At 40.6% G+C, this 23,272-nt stretch overlaps 2 protein-coding genes across 3 annotated transcripts; both read left to right on the top strand.

Annotated features, from left to right (window-relative positions):
* The first annotated feature begins 10,454 nt into the window (after positions 1-10,454).
* sil1 (SIL1 nucleotide exchange factor) lies at positions 10,455-15,739 on the top strand. 2 transcript variants are annotated; one of them, XM_076156261.1, is made up of 13 exons: positions 10,455-10,546; positions 10,915-10,983; positions 11,947-12,037; positions 12,224-12,362; positions 12,618-12,723; positions 12,930-13,032; positions 13,426-13,512; positions 13,680-13,775; positions 13,873-13,994; positions 14,312-14,408; positions 14,524-14,688; positions 15,016-15,180; positions 15,280-15,739. In XM_076156261.1, coding segments are annotated over exons 2-13 (1,371 nt in total). In that variant the 5' UTR covers positions 10,455-10,546; positions 10,915-10,981; the 3' UTR covers positions 15,478-15,739. The 2 variants fall into 2 exon arrangements, with proteins under 2 accessions (XP_076012376.1, XP_076012379.1); XM_076156264.1 differs by lacking the exon at positions 10,455-10,546 and adding an exon at positions 10,724-10,821.
* Positions 15,740-16,437: 698 nt separating this feature from the next.
* On the top strand, positions 16,438-21,870 carry mmadhcb (metabolism of cobalamin associated Db). The gene is made up of 9 exons (XM_076156276.1): positions 16,438-16,546; positions 17,673-17,726; positions 18,488-18,605; positions 18,940-19,148; positions 19,431-19,539; positions 20,007-20,111; positions 20,444-20,574; positions 21,010-21,096; positions 21,443-21,870. The coding sequence occupies exons 2-9, from the start codon at positions 17,718-17,720 to the stop codon at positions 21,635-21,637; spliced, it is 963 nt and encodes a 320-aa protein (XP_076012391.1). The 5' UTR covers positions 16,438-16,546; positions 17,673-17,717; the 3' UTR covers positions 21,638-21,870.
* The last annotated feature ends 1,402 nt before the right edge of the window (positions 21,871-23,272 follow it).

Genomic DNA, 23,272 nt, shown 5'->3' with positions numbered 1-23,272 from the left:
ATCTACCTGTATGCTCCCAAAACACCTCCACAAAACATATGGAATGTCTTAAAACAAGGAAAAATTTAGGATATGATATTCCCCGGCACCTTGGCCACTTGGTCAATCATCGTCCTCTGCCTGCATCTCATCTCCAGACATCCACCTGTCGCTCCTGTTGCTCTGTCAAGTACAACGTTAAATGTGTTTTATTCACTGCCATTTTCACAGCAGACTCTCTAAATCTCTAATGTTAAGTCATTTTGCGTGTGTGCTCACATCAGGCTTGGAAATGGAAGGAAACGGAAATGCGTTATCTTGATAATCTTTGCATTTTTGTGAAATTCATGCAGTAAAATGGAAAATGATGCATTGTTGTGAAAAAATTGTTAAAGCATGTGTTGATTTTGCATTGAATTCTGCAATCAGAGAGTCTTAAAAAATTGGAGTGACTGATGAAGGCATTACAGAAGGAAATACAGTAATGTATTATTCTAGTATTGAGCAGCCAGTCATGCAAAATATGTCACATACTTAAATACTTACAAAATTCTCTGACAGATTTTTGTATTATTGATTCCGTCATTTATTACCCATTTGTAAAAAATCCAAATTACCACCAAAAACTCCTGAGATATTATTCAAAGACAAAGATGAAAATGCTGCAAAAATATCGAGCCCTACATTTCCAGTCAAGTCATTAATATTAATCACAGCTTCCTGTGTGCTGAAGGATTATCTACTGCTTAGAACAATATATGACAAATTTCAGTTTGAATTCATACGATACACACACACACACACACACACATATACAAACACACAGAGTCTCAGTCTCCAACGGCAACTGTGTCATTAAAGGAGGCCATTGTTGTTGATTAATTAATGAGCATTTTCTTGTCCATGATAAACTGGGATTAGCATATTCATAAGGTCAGACATTCTTCAGACAGCTTTGACTGAATCTGACAGCTCTGTTTTCTCACTGTGTTCTTGTTTGTGCCCTGTTAAATGACCAGAGTCCTACAACATTAGCTCCCATGATCCTCCATGTCACAGAAGCAGAGATCGAGAGAGAGAGAGAGAGACAGAGAGAGACAGAGAGAGAGAAAGAGAGAGAGAGAGAGACATATGGCCCATTTTCACACTTGAGAGAGCACGACCTGCAGATTACAGGCTAAACTGGTCACCATGTTGTTACATCTTTATTCTCATACATAATAAACAATGAGCGATTATATGCAAACATGTACTCAATGCTCCGTCCTCCCAAAGAAGCAAATTAGAAAAAGAGAGGGAGGGAGAAAAGATTAATGCTGTTACATATTGAGACAAGCTATTCTTGAATCATTATGACGATGTTGCATATTATTTAGCTCATTATGTATTTATTTGTATTTGTTTATGTCTTGTTGATCTGGGACATCATTTTAAATCTTAAGCATGGACTAACTCATGACATTACCCAAATTACCCGGAAGTATGAATGCACAGCCAATAAATTATACCATTTTACCTTTTCATCTGTTTTTCACCATCCAGGTCATGGATTTATAACCACAGCCCTAATAGAACAGTCCTACGCCCTACTTACGTACTTTTGTCCTAATGGCACACGAGAGGGGGCACCAGCGGGCTAATATGCTGATATAATGAACTCAAAATGCTGCTCTGCTGTGACCTTAGAGTAAAAAATAACCCCAAAGCTTAATCTTACCCTGCAGGCCACTTGCAAGACAACTGGGTGGTATTGATGTGTTACAGGATCACCAAAACCTGTGTGTTCATATGAAACCAAGGGGGCAATGCCTGCTATAATTATCTATGCAGAGAAAAATATAAAGATGAACACGAGAGGCGTAATGTGTGTGTTTGTCTGACAGCTGGTGTTGCTGCTCTGAGGTCACTCCACCATATTGACGTTCCCACATGTCTTTCAAACTGATAAAAGCTCTTCCTACGAGAGTAAGTGAAACTTTAATTTTGGAGGCCATCTCTGTTTCTGGTCTGTTCATTTGAATCAAACAGGTCTTTTCCAGATTGGGTCCAGCTGTCCTTGGACCTCTTTGAAGTTGGTTTCTTTTTTTTTTCAGTCTATTCTAAACGTGGTGGGTTCAGGTAGGGCTGTGATGGGTCAATTTAGGGTTCAAATTTGGGACCAGACTACTATGGACTCTGGCAAAGATTCACAGTTAACTGAAATGTGTGTATTTAAATGCCTGTAACTGCTGTATTTTATATGTTATTCTTATAATTAGGCCATTATTGGGTTTTGTCTAGCTAATGATGCAGGGAACTTGGCTACTGGTTGCCTGATGGGACAGTTAAAGGGCAAAGTTGAATGGCTAATTTTTTCCCCTCCATCCAGTCTCCTCCTCAGGTCTCATTTTCATGGATGACTGAGTCGTGTCACTGCCTTATTAGTGATGCCCATCAGTGTTCTGTTACTTTTTTCTGACTGTCATTCCGAAGTCTGGACACAGAAAAGAGTGTGCAGTGTTATTTATGAAGATACAGTATTTATATTCTTTAACTTGTGGTGACCACAGCCACATACCTAAACCTAACTCCATCCCTTACACTCAGCCTAATCCTAACCTGAGCCTAAACTTGAACCTATTGTGAACTTTAATCTAAGACACTTAAAACCGAGCACAGGCTGCTAGGAACTGCAACAACATCTAAGCTGATTTTTCCACAAAAATTCACACAAAAGCAAAAAAGTATAAAGTATTTTTGATAATAAATAATAAAGTTTTTTTGGTGCCACTATTGAGTATGAAGTTACGATACAAAAAAGTTTTCAGTCTTACATTTGCCTGATAAATCATGGCAGACTAAATAATCTTTACCGTTAATACTCCAGATTTATGACTGTGAGGCTGTATTATTACATTACATTACATTACGATCATTTGGCTGACGCTTTTATCCAAAGCGACTTACATTACATTTACCACCCTTCGCAGAGGAGCAATTGAGGGTTCAGTGCCTTGCTCAGGGGCACCTCGGCAGGGGCTCGAACCGGCAACCCTCCGGTTCCCAAGCGGAAGCTCTACCCACTGAGCCACTGCCTCCCTGTATATTATCTGTGTTGCTGACAGCCAGAATGAGCTCTGTTGAACAAGATATGTATATTTAGTATTAAAGTAGTATTTTCCCTTCCAGGCTTCCAACTGACAAATAATGCTATAACCCCGAAATAAATTGTTTATGTTACTTGGACCGGTCGACACACAAGCAGAGCTACATGGCGACATCAATACATATTTACTCAAACAAGCAGATTCAAACACACCAGTACATGCAGTATAAACACAAATACACACACAGCGACACACTTGCCTGTTCCCCAGCAATTTGTTGCCTGTGTCGTCACATTGTGTGTTAAAGCCATACTGGCAGCGGGCTGGCTGCTTCGTTAACTTTCCACTTTAATTGAGCTGTCTAGCAGACCACCTGTCGGCTCACAGCCTCATTACCATACTAATGGACTGGGATTGTGGCTCTGACAGCACGGGCTGCAAGGCCTTAACTGGGGGGTTTGGAAGAGGAGGACTGCCAAAGCATACAGGAGACAGGAAACGAGAGAATGAAAAGGGGAGGGGCTGGATATACTGTATATGGATGTATATGCTATATGCTGTATGAATGGTTGTTTTTCGAGAATTATTTTGAGTTTTGAATTGAATGAAAAGACAAGTCAAAACCTCTCGGAAATCATGCAGCAATCAACACAAAATTAGAATAAAAATCCTATCTAACTAATCTAACTTTTTCACAAGATATTTTGTTTTGAAGTAATTGACTTGTATCCTATGTGATGTACACACGAGGCATGACAGCATAACTGATTGTTGGACGGCTGTTGTAAACACACAACATGACAACATGTGGACTCCACACAGAAAGAGCCGAGATAGATCTGAACACAACATTTGGCTCTTGAAACAGATCAGAGATTCCATCTTGATTTTATTTTCCATTCTAATTTAGTTACTCCATGTGGCACATATAAGAGTGATACCATGAACATGTAAACTTGCCTCACATTCACAATCAAACAAAAGTTTCCAGTCTCACACCTCCACCAGTCCTTTGTCTTCACTTGTGTCCAGAAATCCCTGTGAATGAAAGTAGCAGAGATCTTTGCAGCACTTGCCAAAGTTGGAACAAATGTGTAAATCCATCATATTCACCTTAAAATGTAATAAGTCATTAAAATCACAACACTGCTGTTTGTCTCTAAATGTCTGTGTACACATGTGCGTCCAGCTGTAAATTGTGTAAACACAGATATCAGCGATAGAACCTTTAAATAGCCCAAATCATAAATATGAATTTGTTTATTAAACGGCCAAAAATGCAAGATTAGGTTACAGGACGACAGAATGATTTCCATCCAAACCCTTTGAAATCCCATCGCTCATTAATTCAGAACACATATGAAATCTCCTTATTCTGTACCTGATGTCATTTCTTCATCCGGCATTGAAGAAGACTCCTCTCCTCCTCTTGTCCGCTCAGTGGCTCCTCTTTGACTTTAGTGTTCAAAAAGATGCGGCTCGTTGTGTTGCTCACTGTGACGCTGTGTGCTAATGTGACAGGAGAAAGCTGGCATGAGGAACTGGCAGCACAATGGAGGAAAGGCACCACACTGGGCCTGATACTTTGCTCTTTTCCAGGTTCTACAGGCGAGGCATCGAGTTGAAGGAAAGGCAGTCAAACAGACGCCATGTTGAGTCTTTAGTGCCATTAAAACACATGTGAGTAAAAATGTGTCTTTGTTGTTGCCATCACACACACACACACACACACACACACACAAGTCTGAATCTCTTTGTTACTACTTGGTGGCAGTAATGTTTAAAAAGTCATAAACTAAACTAAATATTAGATGTTATTAGTGATGTATCGTTCTTTGAAATAAAAAAGACTAAACTATCATTGAAGACTAATATGACACAGATTAGCTCATGCTGTTATTGGTGTTGAGTCTGTAAGCAAGTGGCGCACAATGTTCTCTCTATCCAGTTTAACAGTTTTACATCTAGCTTAATTTGTTTTGATTTAGTGTTTCCAGGGATTCCATTCAGCGTGATGGCATAAAAAGATGAAAGCAGCAGGGAAAGAGAGACTGTATGAAGAAAGAGGCTAAATAGGTGATTACAAGTGAAAGGTGGCTATGGGGATGATGGACAGATGGAGAACGAGGGGAGGGATCCGGCCAAGGAGGTGAGGCAATATGCATTCAAGGATCCAGTGAATACGCCACACAACCACATGCTAATGACGGTCACCATTTATTGTGTCAAATTCACAATTCCCTTCACCCACGTTTTACTTGCCTCTTTTTCTCCTCCCGACTGGGGCTAATTGCTCTGTACCCTCCTTTTTGACGGAGAGGTTTGGGTCTGAATTAAAGCCCATATTGTGCTTGTCCATCCTGCATCTACTAAAGCGGACACGTAATGGGCAAACATACACCTCTATCCTCACATGCTGAACAACCTACTATAGTCATTCTATAGTACGGACAGGGCCTATGTCTGGCTCAGGGTGCAGGTCTCCAGGGCTGTGCGGCAGCATGGGATCCAGGGAGTCGTAAGCGCTGACACATCCGTGGATCCCCCTGAGCTGGGGGTCCTCGGAGTACTTCTGATGCAGAGGCAGCATAGGAGACCGTATCTGTGTTCTATGGGCTCAACACTCACATGAGGGTAAGGAACCCAAGAGAAGAGAGATGTGATCAGTAGGGGTATGAAACCTGCTGCGCTCCATCCTCTGCTTACACTCACATTGTTACTCACCAACTAAGGATAAACTAAGCCTATCTTTTTTAAACAAAAGGAAGTCAAATTAACTGCAGCACACTGGCAGCTAGTGACCAGGGAATAGCAGGTAATATAAAGCAAGCATGCCAAGACACAGCGACCGATAATTACATTGCACATAGTCTACACACAGTCAAAAAGGGGCTGAACCCCAGTAGGTCAGCAGAGTGGTACCCGTGGACTAGTAGTAGGGTCAGTATATAGGGGGCCACAGCTGCAAACAAAACAGGGGGAAACCTAATTTGGTGGCTCTCACACAGTTACTTCAAGATTTGTGTGATGGAATACAAAGAAACCCCCCCTAATAGATCTAGGTCCAAATCTGTGACAAAAACAGAAACAGGCCAGTAATCAAGTCAGTATATGCAAATTATTAGGACATAGTGTAATTTACATATTACATAATGTTCCCTGCCACTCCCATTACAGAAAACTATTAAAACTCAGTCCTATCTTTGCTCTCTCTGATGTACATCTCCATCCATACATCCATCCATTCTATAGTCATTGAAAAATTAGTGAATAGGAAGCCACTCAGAGAACTCGTTCCTATGATTCCATCTCTAAATTGATCAAATTGAATCACACCTCGCCCACTGACAAATCACTCAACTACAATGTTAATGCAGTAGTGAGTGCAGCATGTCCACCTACTGGTTAAGATTAACTTTCATTTATTAATCAGGGACACATTTTAAAGGATGAGCGACTCTCAAATTTGGCAGCAAATCAAAACTGTAAGGAATATACAAATATATAGTCATAACTTTTGTCTGGCTTGGTCCAGACTTTCTACAAGTAAAACGTAATTACAATCAAATGAAGGAAGAAATATAAAAAGAAGAAGTTTTGGAAAAAAAATTGGAAAATCTAGTTGGGAGCAAATAGAGGGAAGATAGGTCCAAAAACTGCAGGCAAGACAAATTTAGATTGTCTGATTGATTGATTAAATAATTTTCTGATCTACAGGAGGCCAGGATGCAGATTACACTGATCATTTATAAGAACCTAATAATTTTTTAAATACAACTCTTATCCAAAGCCCTTTATAATGACCTACCTACACTTTTTTCTCTCTTTCTGAATTTATACTTTAATTAAATACAAGTTGTCAGAATTTTACCAATTGAATTCAAATAAATTCCCAAACTGGATTCAAATTAGTAATAAATACCTTTAATAACCTTAATTTTAAACATCAAATATGCACAAGCATAAAAGCAAATCAAGACCAAGAACAAGAACAGAGAACTGATATAATTAATGTTGAATTTCGTATAAAAACTTTCTGGTAGATTTGCTGTTACATTCTATCAGATTATTTCATATTGTTTGCTTTTATATAAGTCAATACCATTGACAACTACAAGTCACTCACAGAGCACATACCTCTGCCAAGGCCAAGTAGTTACTACTTATTGACTCACCCCCAACCCCACAATCGCCCGCTACCCACCACTCATCCACTTACCAGCACACACACACACACACACACACATTACACACAAATTCAAATTGGCAGACGGTGTAGTCAGGCTCATATTGCTGTGACCTACACCACAATCAGGCGAGGACCCAAATGTTACCATAACATTTTACCCCACTAACATTTTGAGATATCCTGCTAACACATTAACATACATTACCAGAAACATTACCAGTGCCAAGAAGGTTTTGATTATTATTATCTCATAGATTGATTTTCTAACATTTTTATTCAACACTTGAACTCCACTCCAGCAAACACAGTTAATGTGATAATAAGGCCTGGATGCTAGATGGAGAAAATGATTTGGAATCAGGCCACACAGGCCACAGTGCCAACAATGTGTCCTCTTCAAGCCAAATACTCTACAGTGGGCTTGCAGGACAAACAAATACATGTTTACTTCTCTTACTTCTTCCTGTACCTTTACTTCTTCTTACTGTACCTTAGCAAATGGTATTGTACTTGTAATATATGAGGCAAGTTGTGGCGTAAATTGGCTCGTTTCTAAACACGACTTCAGCCACAGCAGGGGTGGCCGAGCAGTTGGCTCCTCTGCCAGTAGAAAACAAAACACTTAAAAGCATCATACAACAAAGGGAGGCATAACAATAGCAGAGGCGGCTGGACCAGAACCCCTTTAATTGCCTGAACACTAAGATCCATTCGCCATGTGGACAAAATCCAGATGAGAACAATCTGAATTCGAGGTCTAAGAGAAAGTTATGACACCAGATGTCTTTATTCAAATTCTTCAGTGTTAAGATGTAAATAAGAGTCGATGACATTTATCCAGTGAAACACATTTAGTACATGCTTTGCTGTCTGCATCCGCAAAAATAAGGGATTGGAGCACAACTGTACTATTGCCACAGTGTGAACACAGACAGACTGGCATAATCCTAACCAAAATCTGTAATATTTTGTGATGTATTCTTCAGTTATCAGCAGGAATGGAAATATGAATGTAACAGTCCTTCACATTAAGTTCTTAAGGAAAATCTGATTGTTATTATTATCTCGTATTGTGGAATTTCCAGTACAAAATCCCTGTTTTCAGTTTTGTCAGCACATAGAGATCATACCAAACAGTGTTTCTTCTCAAAATACAATATTTTGAATTATTTAAATAAAATTCTAAACATTCTATGTGAAACGGGGATATACATTTGCTTCCTTTGCACTACAGTTTCAGTTACATTTTAAATATGATCTTTTTTTATCCGTGTACATGTAAACTTCTTTCGCCAAAATACACAACATCCCATTTTTCCACAACCAGATTTTTGGACATACACTTGAACACAATATTCCAAATGTATTTCTGTTCTAGGTGTGTATCAGTAACAGTTCTGTAAGTTCTAAAGCACAGTCCAGCTCACAGGCTTTACCTCCTGCAAACTGTGTACAGTGGCATTCTGGCGCCCTCTATAGACAATAATCCACAGGTGCATGCATGTGTGTGCTCTTCATGATTTCTTCCTCCTTTCTTGTTGTTGAGTTTGAGTGTGAGAGCAGCGAGTACGTCATGTTCCCTGCATGCCTTTCCCTTTCTCCAGAGTCCTCTTGACCTGATGCTGCCTCCGGGGCCTAATCCTCTGATCGGCATGCCAGGAGGGCCTGAGGCTCCACACACTTTTTCTGTCGGTCTTTTCCACTTATACTGATGCAGCTTATTGTTGACCAGAGGGTGGAGGTATAAAGGCCACAGCTTCCCCCACCCATCTGCTCTCTATCCACTCCATCTTTCCTCCTTCACCGGCTCCCCACCCATCTGAGCTTAGAGCGTGATGGGACAAAAATAAAAATAAAATTACATTTTATACATAGACGATGCATTGGACTGAAAAGCCTAAATAGATTGATAAATCAAATGTCATCGTAACTGAAAAAATTGTTAGTATACTTGTAATTTAAATTTTTACATTTTCTGGTCCGACATGTCAGGTTCAAGTTACTTACCTGCCAAATTCCAGGCATAACTGATGATTATAATGGTGATTAGACTGAGAGAGACAAGGGGATTGAGGAGATTGGCTTATCACACAATTAGCACTTGGCCTCCCTGCATATCTTGTGTTGCTCCAAATCCCCACATTTGTCCAGACAAATTGACTGGACCCCAGGTCTTGTTTGCCTTGCTGTGCTGGCCTGGGTTGAGAGGACTTGGGGGCAGGGGGGAGGTCCCTCACAAGGACACAGACTCATGGGAACAGAGCAATTCTATGTCCTGGTCAGGGAAGGGGCCTCCCAGGAAATCTTACGAAATGGTAAATTGTAGATGTTGTGTAATGCTTTGTTGCCGATTCATAATCAACTATTTAACTAGTGTTGGCTATTGTGACATAGGACAGGCTGAAGTAGAATCTTGAACAGTGACAAATTGGAAGAAGGTCTATGAATTAAAAGTTTCAAACTACTGCAAACTGCATCTTCATCTTCATCATAAGGTGTTTGTTTGAGTCTATGGAGCAGTGAGAAACTGTCAGTGGATCTTTTTGTTCTGCTATGAACATACATTTGAAGCAACAATACAGGCCGGACTATCAGCTGTGGAAATGTTTCGAAGCCTCGAAACTCCCATCAAAGCCACTGCTTCTGTAATCCCTCGTGCTTTGAGCTTGACCCCTTGGGAGGCTCACTCAGACCGGCAGGATTATACAAAACAGGTTTTCTGACTGACACTAGGGATGATCACATTTTTTCAACCAACGATGATTAGATACTTTGAACTCTTAGTTTGACACTTTGAATGCTGTTGTTTTGAGACGTTTCAATACATTTCGAAACCTCTGCAACATTGGCATCTAGCGGCAGAAGTTGGAATTGCAGCAGTTGATCATTAGTTTGTGGCATTCATCCCGTTCAAAGACCTAAATTCTCTTGATACAGTTTTCATACAGACAGACACAAGATACAAAGAATCAACTCTCGTTGGTGCCACTGTGCCAGTGACACTAAGGTATAAATCCCTCTACCCTCCATAAAAGTATCTATCTGTATTAAACTGATTAATCGTCTGGTTTATCGACTAGGTTCTATGTCTAGGTAGCTCGAACGTGCACATACGTATCAGGCTCATGTAGTGTAGTAACACGTCCACCCCGGTACAGTAGGGGGCGGTATGAGCAGTAAAAGGTCGCAATTCGCCATAAAACGAAAAGAAGTAGGACGTAAACTTCCGCTGTGCCGGTAGCGTGACGTCATCATCTTGCTGTCACGTTCTCCTGTGATCGTCATGAAACTGGTGAGTTGCTTTGTTGAATAAGCAGCTAATGGGAATGTATCGATCAGCTGAATTGAACTTATAACGGAAGGTAGTTGTAGCTCGTTTAAGTTTTTAGTGGTAACTAAAACGCCAATATGTGGATAGTTTGCATGTATCTGTAACAATATGATTTGATGACAAAACCTGAACCGCGTCCAATCACGTCCGATGCACACTCTGGTCTCTCAAGTGTCCATAGAAGTAATTTAGTCAGTTCGCAGATGCTGAATAAGGCAACATGACATGTTGGATGTGTGAGTGGACAATATCACTGTGGAACCATCTGTTGTTCTGATCTACATGTTGATTATGTGTATCATCGATACTAGTGTTCATCTCATCCACAGAATCTTTTTGAACTCTTTTGGAGGCTCTGTAGATCCACAATTGAGTCCTGATTAACAAGGATGTAGAATGTGAGTATGACAAGAATAACAATTCATTTCAATTCAATTTCATTTATGTAGCATCAAACAGGGTTGAGAAGGAGAGGGAGTGGGAGAGAGGGAGACACACAGGCACAGTAACAAGAACAATCATAGTAATGGAAGCATTACTAATGATAATAACAGCAAGAGTAGAATGTAGAGGTTTCAAGCAGGACAATAAGAGCCATTAAACTCTGCGCAAATCAGCACCTGGAACACTCAGCCAGTGTTGTGTCACTGCAATTCTAAACGTTTACAGCCTACATGGTGTTTCCATGTGACATCACGCCCCTGCTGTCAGTGATGTGAGGTCATTATAAAGCTCTTTGGATAAAAGCACTATATAGTTACAGTCCAGTCCCAATTAGTGTCTACGTGTAGTGTGAAGTGTTTCAGACTGTCAGTCCAAAGTTCTCCTTTAGAAAAGCCTGAGGCCCTGAATGAAGTACAACTAAAGTCGGTCCAAAGACTCCATAAAGTCTAAACATTCTAGTGAAACGGGGATATAACACTATATTCCGTTTGTTTGTGGTGCTTATAGTTTTCAATTCTTGTCGCGTGACCTCATCGAAAATGCTGATGATGTAAATAAGCATGAAAATACTGCAATTCCAGGCCATTTGAATGAAGTGCTGCTATAAAGGACCAGCTTCTGCATGCTTTTAACACCACCACACATCTGGGGACTGCAGCTGCAACGCATTCATGTACTGTATCTCCACAGGTTAAACAATCCTCCAGTCGTGTCTTCTCTCTCTCTTGTGCTGTTAGGTCAACTGTGTGACAACTGTGCTGGAGTGTGGTCTCTTAATTGCTCACTAATCAATTATATGATTATAATCTATTAATCATGAAAGCTGTAGCAAGTTTACTTGTTTCTGCCTGTAAAAGTACCGCAAATCCTTTGTAAATGTTTCTGCTGTGTCTCTGTGTGTTTGATGTGTATTGCAGGGTTCATTGTGGCGCTTCATCCAGCTGTTCATCCATGGCTTTATTCATGTTACTGCTTTGCTGTCACATAGCCTCCACTCTAGGCCAAAAGGTGAATATACTGTACCTCCTGTGGTGCTAAAACATGTCAAATGTAAACACACGGCAGGGTCTTGCAGACATTTTACACACACACTCCTATGCTGAAAGTGGGAACAGGCCACGATCAAGCCAAGGTGATGTAATGGTATAGATGTAGACGAATGCACATCATTTGCATTTCTCTGTGTCTCTGCAGCCTGATTCTGCCTTAACTGTGGTGGAGAATGCAGAGGGAGGAGATAAAGGAAACGAGCAAGAAGTGACCGTGCTTGAAGAAGATGTAGAGAATTTAAAGGTGGTTCAACCTCAGGAGCAATGGCAGACACTCAAACCAGGTAATAGTTAGATGCGGTGTCATGTGCAGCTATCAGGGCTGATTCCAAGCTGCAGCTGGCCTCCAAATGGTCTCCTACCAGTAGATTTTAGTCCTTGTCAATATGTAGATGTAGCTCTATATTAAACTACAGAGCTGTTTCTATGTAGTATTACAGTGTCTATAGTCTGGTAACAGCAAGGAGAACCAGTGGACTCTTATTCCATCGACCGATCCAGGCAGCAATGTACTTTACACTGCATCTGTGTAATTTCAGATGAGGCGGTGCCAGCTGGTTCCCATGTGAGGCTGAATCTGCAAACAGGTCAGAGGGAGGTCAAGCTGGCAGAGGAAAATCGTCAGTACTGGACAAATAAACACAAGTATGAGACCATATTTGGTTTGATTCCACACAAATACACATCCCACCACACCTGGAAACACCTGGAACGCAATGATTTAAATGAAAGAGAAGATAAACCCAATTAAAGGAGATGTAATGTAATTGTATCCACGTCAAGCTGTAACTGAAATGTTTTCACGAGGGATTGGACGGGGGACATTGACAGTGATTCAATCTGGCTCTCAGGGAGAAAGAAGACAGCCAGACTTCCTTCAGTGCAGATGAGCTGAAACAGGCCTTGAAGAAGATGAAGGATGGGGACCACGTGAGCAAAGACGCAGACCAACAGGTATGAGTGCAACACCGCAGCAGCAGCAGCCTTTGTGTTCTTTAACTCAGAGAAGTTCACTGTGGTTCCAACATGTTGACTGTTATCTTATACACAACACCCTCAGGCTTGGTCAGTCACTTACTTTTAGGATGCCTAGTGGACTCTTCATATTATGTAATTATGTATGTTAAGATAGTTGTGGAAATGGACAGCGTATGGGAATGTTATGTGATCTTAGAACTTTGATACTTTGATACAAACAGCACTACGATACTTTACTTTCATATTAAAAGCACAGAAATGAAGAAAAGTTTTTCAATAAAGGAATCTAGAACATGTAGTGATACTGCACATCAGTGACATGTCCTCATCCATTTGTATCTCTTGTATCTTTGCTGTGTGTGTGTGCAGGGCTCTGAATCGTTTCCGCATCGTTCCATCGAGGAGTTAAAGAGAGACATGGCTGAGCTGGACCTGCTGGTGGAGACTGATCTTCAGGTACATCAGTATGATCAGTTTGAGCTTTCGTAGACTCTCTTGCCTCAATGAGTCGAAATCGCATGCTAACATTTCATTCAGACTGCATGTTTTGTATGTTTATTCCTTACTTTTGTGTTGTAATACATGTTCAAATTTGTAAACTGTATAAAATGGATGTGGTTTAGATAATGAAGCGCCTGCTGGACCAGTTTAACAGCACCAACTCCACCACAGAGCACAGATTGAACATCCTACTGGAGCTGGAGTATCTAGTGCATCAGGTAAACACACACATCTTACACATCTGCACCTTAAAAGCTGCATTCTGAGATTTCAGCTGCTAATTTTCTCCATGCCCTGTTTGTTTGTCTGTGTTAGGTAGACAATGCTCAGATGCTCTGCTCCATGGGAGGCCTTCAGATGGTTCTTGGAGGTCTTAACAGCTCGGACTCCAGATTACAGGAACAAGCTGCCTTTGTCCTGGGATCTGCTTTGTCCAGGTAGAGAGGTTAACAACAACAACAACAACAACCTGTTCATAACATTAATTAGGACCTGAATGAATGATGGATGGGTTGACATCATACCTGTAGGTGGCCATGACAACAAACAATTCATTCAAAATGTTCTGGACAGCAGCAGGGGGAGGCTCACAGTCGTTTTGCTCTTAATTATAGATAGTAAACAACAAATAAAAGATAGAAAGAGATTAAGAGATTCCTCCATTGGGTTCACATTTATAAAAATACTTCCTAGATAGAAGTTTATTACCGCAAAGTGTCTTCAGCTTTCTTACAGTCATGCTTTTGTCCTGCAGTAACCCTCTGGTGCAGGTGAAGGCGGTGGAAGCTGGTGCTCTTCAGTCACTGTTAACCTTACTAGCCACCTCACAGCCACTCAATGTCAAGAAGAAGGTGCTTACATACTCCTACATAACCTCATCATCAAGAATGTGTATCCAAACACACACACACGCACACACAGTCTTTTAATGAGTATATTCCTTCATTGTGACTCTCTGCCTCTCAGGTCCTGTTTGCAGTTGCGTCCCTGTTGCGGCACTTTCCCTATGCACAGAGGCACTTCCTGTCACACGGTGGCCTCCAGGTCCTAGAGGTCCTGTTTCGGACGGACAGCAATGGGAAGTTTCGTTCGCGCATTGTCACCATGCTCTATGACATGATCAGTGAAAAGGTAATACTAATACACTCTTATATATTTAAAGTCACGTTGTCTAATTCAATTGTTAATCTACAACTACTACTTGATCCTTTTTTAGGAAACATTAGTGAAAGACTCTCTACAGGCTGTCTTATCATATATATGTTCATAGCAGTTGCATTTGGTTCCACCTCATTGAGAAAGTATGCCAGGCGTCTCTGGTCTTTCCCAGATGTCAGCAGCCTCTCCTTGCTGTCTCTATCCTTCCACGGTTGCCATCTAGTCTTTCCTAGCAGCCACCTTATGACCGTGCCTGTAGATTCCATGTATAGATTACGTGTGTCTCCTCTGCCCCACCAGGAGCTCATCTCTCAGGCAGGTATTGACCAGAGTCAGGACACCGCCACTCAGGAACGCTTGCGTCAATACTCCAAGGTGTCCATACAGGAGGAGCTGTTGGAGAAGGGCTGGTGCAATCTGGTTCCACAACTACTGGAGGCCTCTGAGCATGACCACAGAGAGAAGGTGGGCTGTCTGTGATGATTAAGGTTTTAGGTTCCAAGCCTGAGCGGGGGGAATAATGCATATGACTTTATCTAAGTGTTTGTCCTTCTATGTTCCCAGGCCCTACGAGCTTTGTTGGCGATGGCTCCTATATGTTTGGATCAGTACCGTTCAAATAAGTCCCTGCTGGACTCTTTGTTCTCTCTGAAAGATCAGTACCAGGAAATGGTGGACACAGAAAGGCTCCAGGGAGAGGAGAGTGACTACTTTGCAGAGATGATAGAATTTATAAATTCACTACAACACAAAATGGAATGACTTCAGACAAATGACTCAAACTCAGGAGGATTCACTTCTCAGCTGGTTTACACAGAACTTTAGGACTATGGAGGCACTCCTCAGGACATGTAAGGAGTGCCAAACCAGTCTGGATGATGAAGAGGATCTATGTTTTGGTCAGTGTGTGTTTGATTGAGCAAGATTATATTAGTCTGCTTTTACTGGAATGGAATGTTCTGTGTGGCAAAGTATGATTTTGACTTGTCTGTGTCGATACATTAAAAAGTGTTTTTTCTTGTTGGATCATTGTTCTGTTACCCTTTTGTGCCTTTTGCACCACTTTTAAAACTTCATTTGTCTGTTTGCCTTCTTCTGCACCTACAGTTTGTTTAATTGATTCAAATACACGATATAACTGTTTTATTATTGCTGATTTACCACTGAGTCGCCACTATGCCTGCTTTGTAAACATTACCAGAGCGACCTGAAATCTGGTTTATCTTAATTCCAGGAAGTCTTATGTTCCCAACGTTTATGTTGATGTGACTGAGGCAAATTGTAACAGACATTTCCCATGAAAAGAACTGTCTTTCACACGGTCACAGTGGTGTCTTTAAAGCCTGGAGAGTCTAATCCTTATTAGCGTTATAATTGCTAACTACCGTGTAATTACCCTGGCAAAGATTTGTGGTGGGTTTAGTAAATATAGGCGTACTCTCTGAACTGTGAGTTTGCCTATATTTACTGAGTGTTCATCCTGGAGGCCAGTAGAGGAAAGTGCATCTTTTAAGATACAAGATAAAAAGAGAGAACATGATATAGTCATTATCTGATTACTTGGGGAAAATAGCAGGAAAAGTATATTTTAAATTATTACGTTTTAAAAGAAACCTGTTCAGATAACTTTTTTCGTATTTCCGTCTTTATTTTCTGCAGAAATCACCAGTTCCATATTCCGTCCAGTTGGGGGCGGTATTGCACCACTAAGCTGGTTACCAACAAACTCGAAAGAAGAAGAAGAAAAGCAAATAGCGGAAGTAGAATGTGTCCTTTAACACTCTGTGTCGAAACAAATGCGTATATGCCGGTGATGCTCCAATAACTCACGGTAAGATCAGCACCGCGGGGCCGCTGACGGGGGGGAATCGAACTTTTACTGAACTTAGACGCTTGAAATATTTGTCCGGACAATACCAAGACATTGAGACAATATCAAGCTGCGTTAAAGCATAAACAGACAAATTAAAGTAGTTTCGTCTTCATCTTAAGACTAGCATTAAAGGTAAAAGTAAACGTGAAAGCAGCCTGTTGTTAATCATGTTCTATAATGTACACTAGGTTTTTCAAATTTGAGCTTAACCTGCATTTGTTTAATAGATAGGTAATTATCTAACCCTAAACCTGTATAAATCAGGGGTGGACAAACGTTTATTCTTCGGGGGAGAGATGAGAAAACCAGATTGTTGTTGTTGTTTTTAGGTCTTAGGTGCTGTAATAATGTCAGATGATGTGCTAAGACAATAATTATGAAGTATGATAATCGACTTAATGCAGACCAATACTAAAGCCCCTCAAGGGCGGGTGAGATGTGTGACTTGTGTCCCTGCTTCAAAACAACAAAGACTTTGATTCTTCTTGATCATATATTTGCCACAGCAGAGCACAGTTGTGTTAAATCCTGAGCTGTAGTCTATAAACAGAATCCACACCTGTGCTTTCCCTTAACTGTGGTGGTGGTATGAGCCGGACTAGAGTCTGTGATGGAACGGTCCACTCCACATGTGTCTGGGGTCAGAGCTGTTATTGTCACAGGCTCTTTAAGAAGCTCTGATTGCCTTCATATTATAATCCACATTAAAACTCTTACAATAACGATTGAGTTCTTCCTGGCCATAACTGTTGTTGTATTGATGGACACACACACACACACACACACACACACACACACACACACTCACTTCCTCCTTCACTATATGTCGTTTTCTTATAATGGCTCCAGTCCCACATCATTTTTAAAATTGTAATCAATCAAATTAGGAAACTAATTTCACATTTAAAAGTAAATTGATATCTCTAATTTCACTTATATATATATTTACAATGAGCCAATGTGTAATAGTTTGGTTGCTGCCAATGAAACACTGTTGTGATTCACCTATTATTTTTTATTCTTGTTATTCGGTTATGATTTAGAAGTGTTTAGAAGTGATTGTTAACTATTTGATTATTTCCAGTTACAGGAACAGACGAGGACATTACAGTAAAAAAGATCCACCAGGATGGCCTGTGTAAGTCTTGAGTGTGTGTGTGTGTGTGTGTGTGTGTGTGTGTGTGTGTGTGAGTGTGAGTCATCTAGACTGGTCGTGCGTCACACCACAACATTGTGAACGTTGACATTCTGGGCTTCCGTACAAATCCTCAGTTACAGTGTTTTATGTGATTTCCTCTTCTGCATAACAACACCAAAAAAATCATAGTTGATCGCAGAACAGCTCGCTCACTTCTGGCACAACCAGACTGACACTGCCTTAGTGAGAGACACCTTGTGTTTGCCTTCTCTGAATATCCTGGAGAAGCAGATCATTTGAAGCTGCAATCAATATTGACACAGCAGCTGTTTAAAAATGCAAAAGATTCCTGACCAATCACACCCTCACATGTCTGCACATGAACATAATGCACACATACACACACCATATGTAATTTCATCAGGCCAAGGCCAAATGACAGTTGTAATTTTAAAACATTCTGAATCACTTATTTATATATTTTAGCCTTAATTACAGTACAGTCTTTAGTATTGTGTATAGGCTGATTGTTACTTAATTGTGTTATTTAAACCTTTCCACAGTAGAGGGGCTACAGGATGTAACAGACCCGTATATAGCAGCATACACTGTATAATAGCAGTTACACTTCAAAACTGTGATTGAACATGTTTCTTTCTTTCCTTAATTGTAGTACAGACAACGTATTGTTATCATGTGAATGGAATGACTGATGCACGTGTGACTGTTTATTCAAATGTGTGTTATTGTGTGCTGCTTAGGCACTGTATAGCAGATCCAGGCTGGTGAGTTACCTCCAAGGGATTCATCCATTGGTGCGGCGTGTCAGACCCACCGCCTCTGATGATGCCCGTGTAGCCGTCACACTCCCTCACCTTGGTATCTTCAATTTATTATTACGTTTATTTAACTCCTGTCCTCTAATATGTGCTTTGAAATGACCTTTGACACATCAATTAGTGAAACATAAACTATCTGTCTTATGACCCCAGGATCCACTATAGTCTCTTTATATTTGCAGACACATGATGTTCCAAACATACAAACACGTTTTAAACTTGTGCAATATATTCCTCACATTCAAAACTGTTGATTTTAAAGCACCTGTAGAGTGAAAGATATTGATGGAAAGGGAAAGCCATATCCTAAAGAATATTGCATGATTTAACGTGAAACAATGTACTCTAGCTGTTAATTTGCTTCTATGGTTCAGGAATGGCGTCAGTGCGGCCTGATGAGACCACAGGGCCTTCTGGGCCCAAGGACCAGCGCTTCCAGCTGCCTGGTAATGTGGGGTTTGACACTCACCTGGACAGAGTGGCAGAACAGAAGACACACAAGATACAACCTCACCTGTCGTTTGTCCCCTCTGAGACTGATACACAAGATGTCATCCTGGCCCAGTTCATCGGAGAGTTCAATGTAAGTGTAGTAATATTAACATGAACTAGTAACGTCATCCCTGAGGTGAAACAGGAAATACACAACTCTATGTAACCAGGACCCTGTTTAGGACCCAGTGGCAAGCCAACTGTGTAGCAAAGCAAACAGTGAGTGTGTGCACGTGTGTGTTCAGGCAGAGTTTATAGCAGCAGTGTGTATGTGTGTAGGGTTACATTCAGTGCTCTCTGTCACAGCTGCTTATTAGTGATATACAGGTTGTGCTTCTTTATAATATTATCACTGACTCACCGTCTTTTGCAGGAGAAAGACGGAGCAGCCCCCCCAAAGACTGACGACAAAGCTGAGCAGCGCTTTGATATGTCCTCTCTGGAGTCTGTGTTACAGTCCTGCTCTGAGCCGCTAAAGAAAGGTACAGTACTGACTTTGATCTCTTTAAAAAGGAATCCTGTACAGCCATCGACTAGATGTCGATAGTCCACTTTATAGCTATAATGCTGAATTTGAATGGTGTTGGACACTGGACAATACACACACACACAAGCTCTCCAATTATAGTAGGAGGATAAGATGAGATGACATACCATTATAGAAAGAAATAACATTAATGATGGAGTTTTACAATTTCATGATATTTAGTTTTCTTATAATGGCTCCAGTCCCACATCTTTTTCAAAATTTGGAAACTGATTTTGCATTTAAAAGTAAATTGAGATGAAATACCTCTACTTTTACTAATATATATCAAATGAGCCAATGTATACATTTAATTTGCGGGCCGTTGTTGAAACTCCTGTTGTGATTCCATTAATGACCTTTCTATTGTTATTATTAATATTATTACTATGTGTTTATATGTATATGTATTTATTGTTACAGGAACAGAAGAGGACATTACAGTAAAACCCGACAAAGCTGAACAGGGCTTTAATAAGCCCACTGTGGAATGTGCCTTACAGCCCTGCCCTGAGCGGCTACAGAAAGGTACAGTATTGACTTTGGTCTCCTTAAGAAGGAATGCTTTACTCAATCACCACTACAACAGTACAGTACAGCACAGGACCTTTCCTGTTCCAGCCCATGTAAAGGAATCGAGGTCCATAAAAACATGGTCTTTCTCTACTGTGCTAAATTTGTAATTGAAAAATAAAAAAAACTTCCTGTATAGCTTTTATTATAATTTATGTAATATTGTATTTGACCAAACAAAGCATATCGAAATTGAGTTGCTGTTAAGGATTGCTTTCTTTCCTTTTGTTATGAAGCTAATGTGTTTTTGTAATGTTTGCTTCTTGATATTCTTTTCCTATGAGCAGATTTCCTTTCGATGTTTCCTGAGGCTCCATCCACTGGTATGATGGTTGTCACGGTGACCCAAAAGACCCAAAATGACATGACAGCATGGAGTGCTGCGGTGGGAGCAGAAAGAGAGGATAAGCTTCATGAGGTGAATGTAGATGATGATGATGACATCAGTGAGACCATCACATATTTCACTGAGACACAGTAACAGTTTAGTAAGAGGGAAATAAAGATGCAACATTAGCCTCTGTTAGAGTGAAAGTACTTTTAAATAGTACACAAAAAAGGTTATTAATTATTTTATGAAAGGATGAAGATCGTCCATGGAACAAAGATGGGCTTTAATGCTCCAACAGCCACAACTATTAACATCCAATCACAATGCAGCAGAATCCAGATAGCAAGCATGTATGATGTAATGTAAGATGTAAATATAAGTCCATAATTAGATGTTAGTATCCAGAACGTTTCCAAATACATAGATCTCATTTGATTCAGAGGGCTTGGCTGACAGACTGACAGTGAAACAGCCTGAATAATCACTGATCACTGAAGTTTTTGCTCTGCTGTGGTGTTGCAGTTTATTGCGGGAGCCAAAGAGATCTGCTCGGCCCTGGAGAGAGAAGGCTTCTGGGCCGACTTCATCGACCCTTCCTCAGGCCTCGCGGTAAGACCAGACTTAAGCTCGCAAGGTTAAACAATGTACTGTTGGTAAGATACAGTACATTCTTCTGTAGGATGCTCTATGTGAAGAAGTCCATGAGGCTGCATCCAAGCCTCTCCACATACTTTTGAAAACTTGAAAACAGTTTGATGTGAAAGCAATGATCCTCCATGTCCATGTGTTCAGCGATCTATAAATACAATCTAAGCTGTGTATGTAAGTGGGACTGCTAAAGCCATGAGCACAATTTAAATGATGGCCATGTGTGTTCAACTCTAAATTGAGCCATGTTTGTCTGTGGAGTCGGGTGTGATCAGAACAGTAATTGTGCTCGTCTCTTCCCTACCAGTTCTTTGGAGCTTACACCAACAATACGTTATTTGAGACGGACAGCAGGTACCGTCACCTGGGCTTCCAGATTGAGGACCTCGGCTGCTGCAAAGTGATCAGTCACTCTTTGTGGGGGACACATGTATTCGTGGGGACAATATTCACCAATGCGCCTGCTAACAGCCCCATCATGAACAAGATGTTGGGCAGCTAAGCTCTACACATGTACACTTGTCCATATATTGTTGCATAAGTGTATGATGTTTCATCTTATGATTTGTGGTTTCACTTTAAGATACTCAAATATATAATACAATGTGAGATGGTCCTGTTACATGCATACATTGCAAGGAGTTGATAAAGAGATGCAGGCTTGACTGTCAAAGCAGGTATTCATTCATCAGTTAGCTCATTATGAACTGTTCTACTACTACAGAACTACAGAAATCAGAGCAATGACAATTAAGGAGCTCTCATGGTTCATACCTCTGCCAACCGTCCTTTCAACTGTGGCAGCCCCTAGTGCTCTGGTGTCCTTGTTCCACAGGAAAGACAGTTTTGCCATTATGGAGCATACTGGTGCAAGGGGCCAGAAACAAAATGTGTCCAGTGTTGGAACCTTATAGCACAAAAGTATGGAGGCATTAATAACCCGGTTAGCATACTCTGAACTCTCTGACTGTTAGATAAGCTTATGCACTGTGCACTCTTACAGCAGGAATGACATTCAGGAACGTTTGAGTGCTTTGGTGTGAAGTGAAATCAGAAAATTACTGTTTGATTTTAAGATGTGTAAAGGGAAAATAAGCAGTTTGATAACGTTGAATAAAAAATGGTGGTAATTCAATTTAAGATAATTCAAAAGAAGTGGGTGGAACATGTTCCAACATGCTATAATAATGTCTTCTGCAGCAGATTGCACTGCTCCAGAGGTTTTAAGCAGAGGTTTCACTGTCTGCAACATATATTCCGTGTGTTAAGATGAATAAAACAAATTCTAAAAGCCAAGAGGCTTTGTCATTTCTTAATGGGGCCAGACAGCCGACACATTTGCAATAGCTGACTTGACAAACACAACTTTTAAAACTACTACTTTCCCTCACAAAGAGAGGATATCTATAACCGGTCCTCTAAATACCTTGAAGAAACGGTACACTAAGATTTGCTACTTTAGGATGGATTAGGTTCAAATACATTAGAGGTAAGATAGTTTGTCAACTTGTCAGCTACTTAACGCTCAAGGATTTTGGAAAGAATGGGAAGGTTAGAAACAAGCCTGTAGTGTGGGATGCCTGAATTTTTTATCAAAGGTTGTCGTTTCAAATGGAGCAGGCGCAGCCCCTGTGGAAAGTGACTTCTTAATGCTTTTTGTGTTGTTAAAGCTGCAACCACAGATCTATGGACCAGGCTTGTGCTGTTTGCAATAAAGAGACTGAACTCAACATCTGAAGGACCTCTTCGGGTGAGTAAACGTCATATCCCTTTTGTTATTTAACTCACCCATTTGGATTCATTTTCAGTAGCCTGCTCCTGGAAGCCCCATGACCCATATGCAGGAAGTATAACCAGAGAAATGGTGCTCAAACCAGTACTTTATGGACAACAAACGGGACCAGGATTCATTCCCTAACCCAGAGAAAATAACAGAAGGTAAATAGATAAAAATATATTAAAGTACACCTGATTAACCTAAGGGATTATGAAATACAACCTGACTCAGAGACTGTAACAGGTTTAATTTAAAAAAATGAAGGAGTGTTAAGAGCACATGTAAGAGTCGAAGGCACATGAGATGCACTTGATGCTGAGAGGATTGAACTGATCACCTCCCGGGTACCTGTGAGAAAGA

This window comes from Genypterus blacodes, unplaced genomic scaffold (assembly GCF_046128005.1).
Source record: "Genypterus blacodes isolate CSIRO-AG114 ecotype Tasmania unplaced genomic scaffold, CSIRO-AGI_Gbla_v1 ptg000008l_1, whole genome shotgun sequence".
Taxonomy (NCBI): Eukaryota; Metazoa; Chordata; class Actinopteri; order Ophidiiformes; family Ophidiidae; genus Genypterus; species Genypterus blacodes.
The sequence above is the reverse complement of the archived record's forward strand: the minus strand, read 5'-3'. Positions and strand labels throughout refer to the sequence as shown.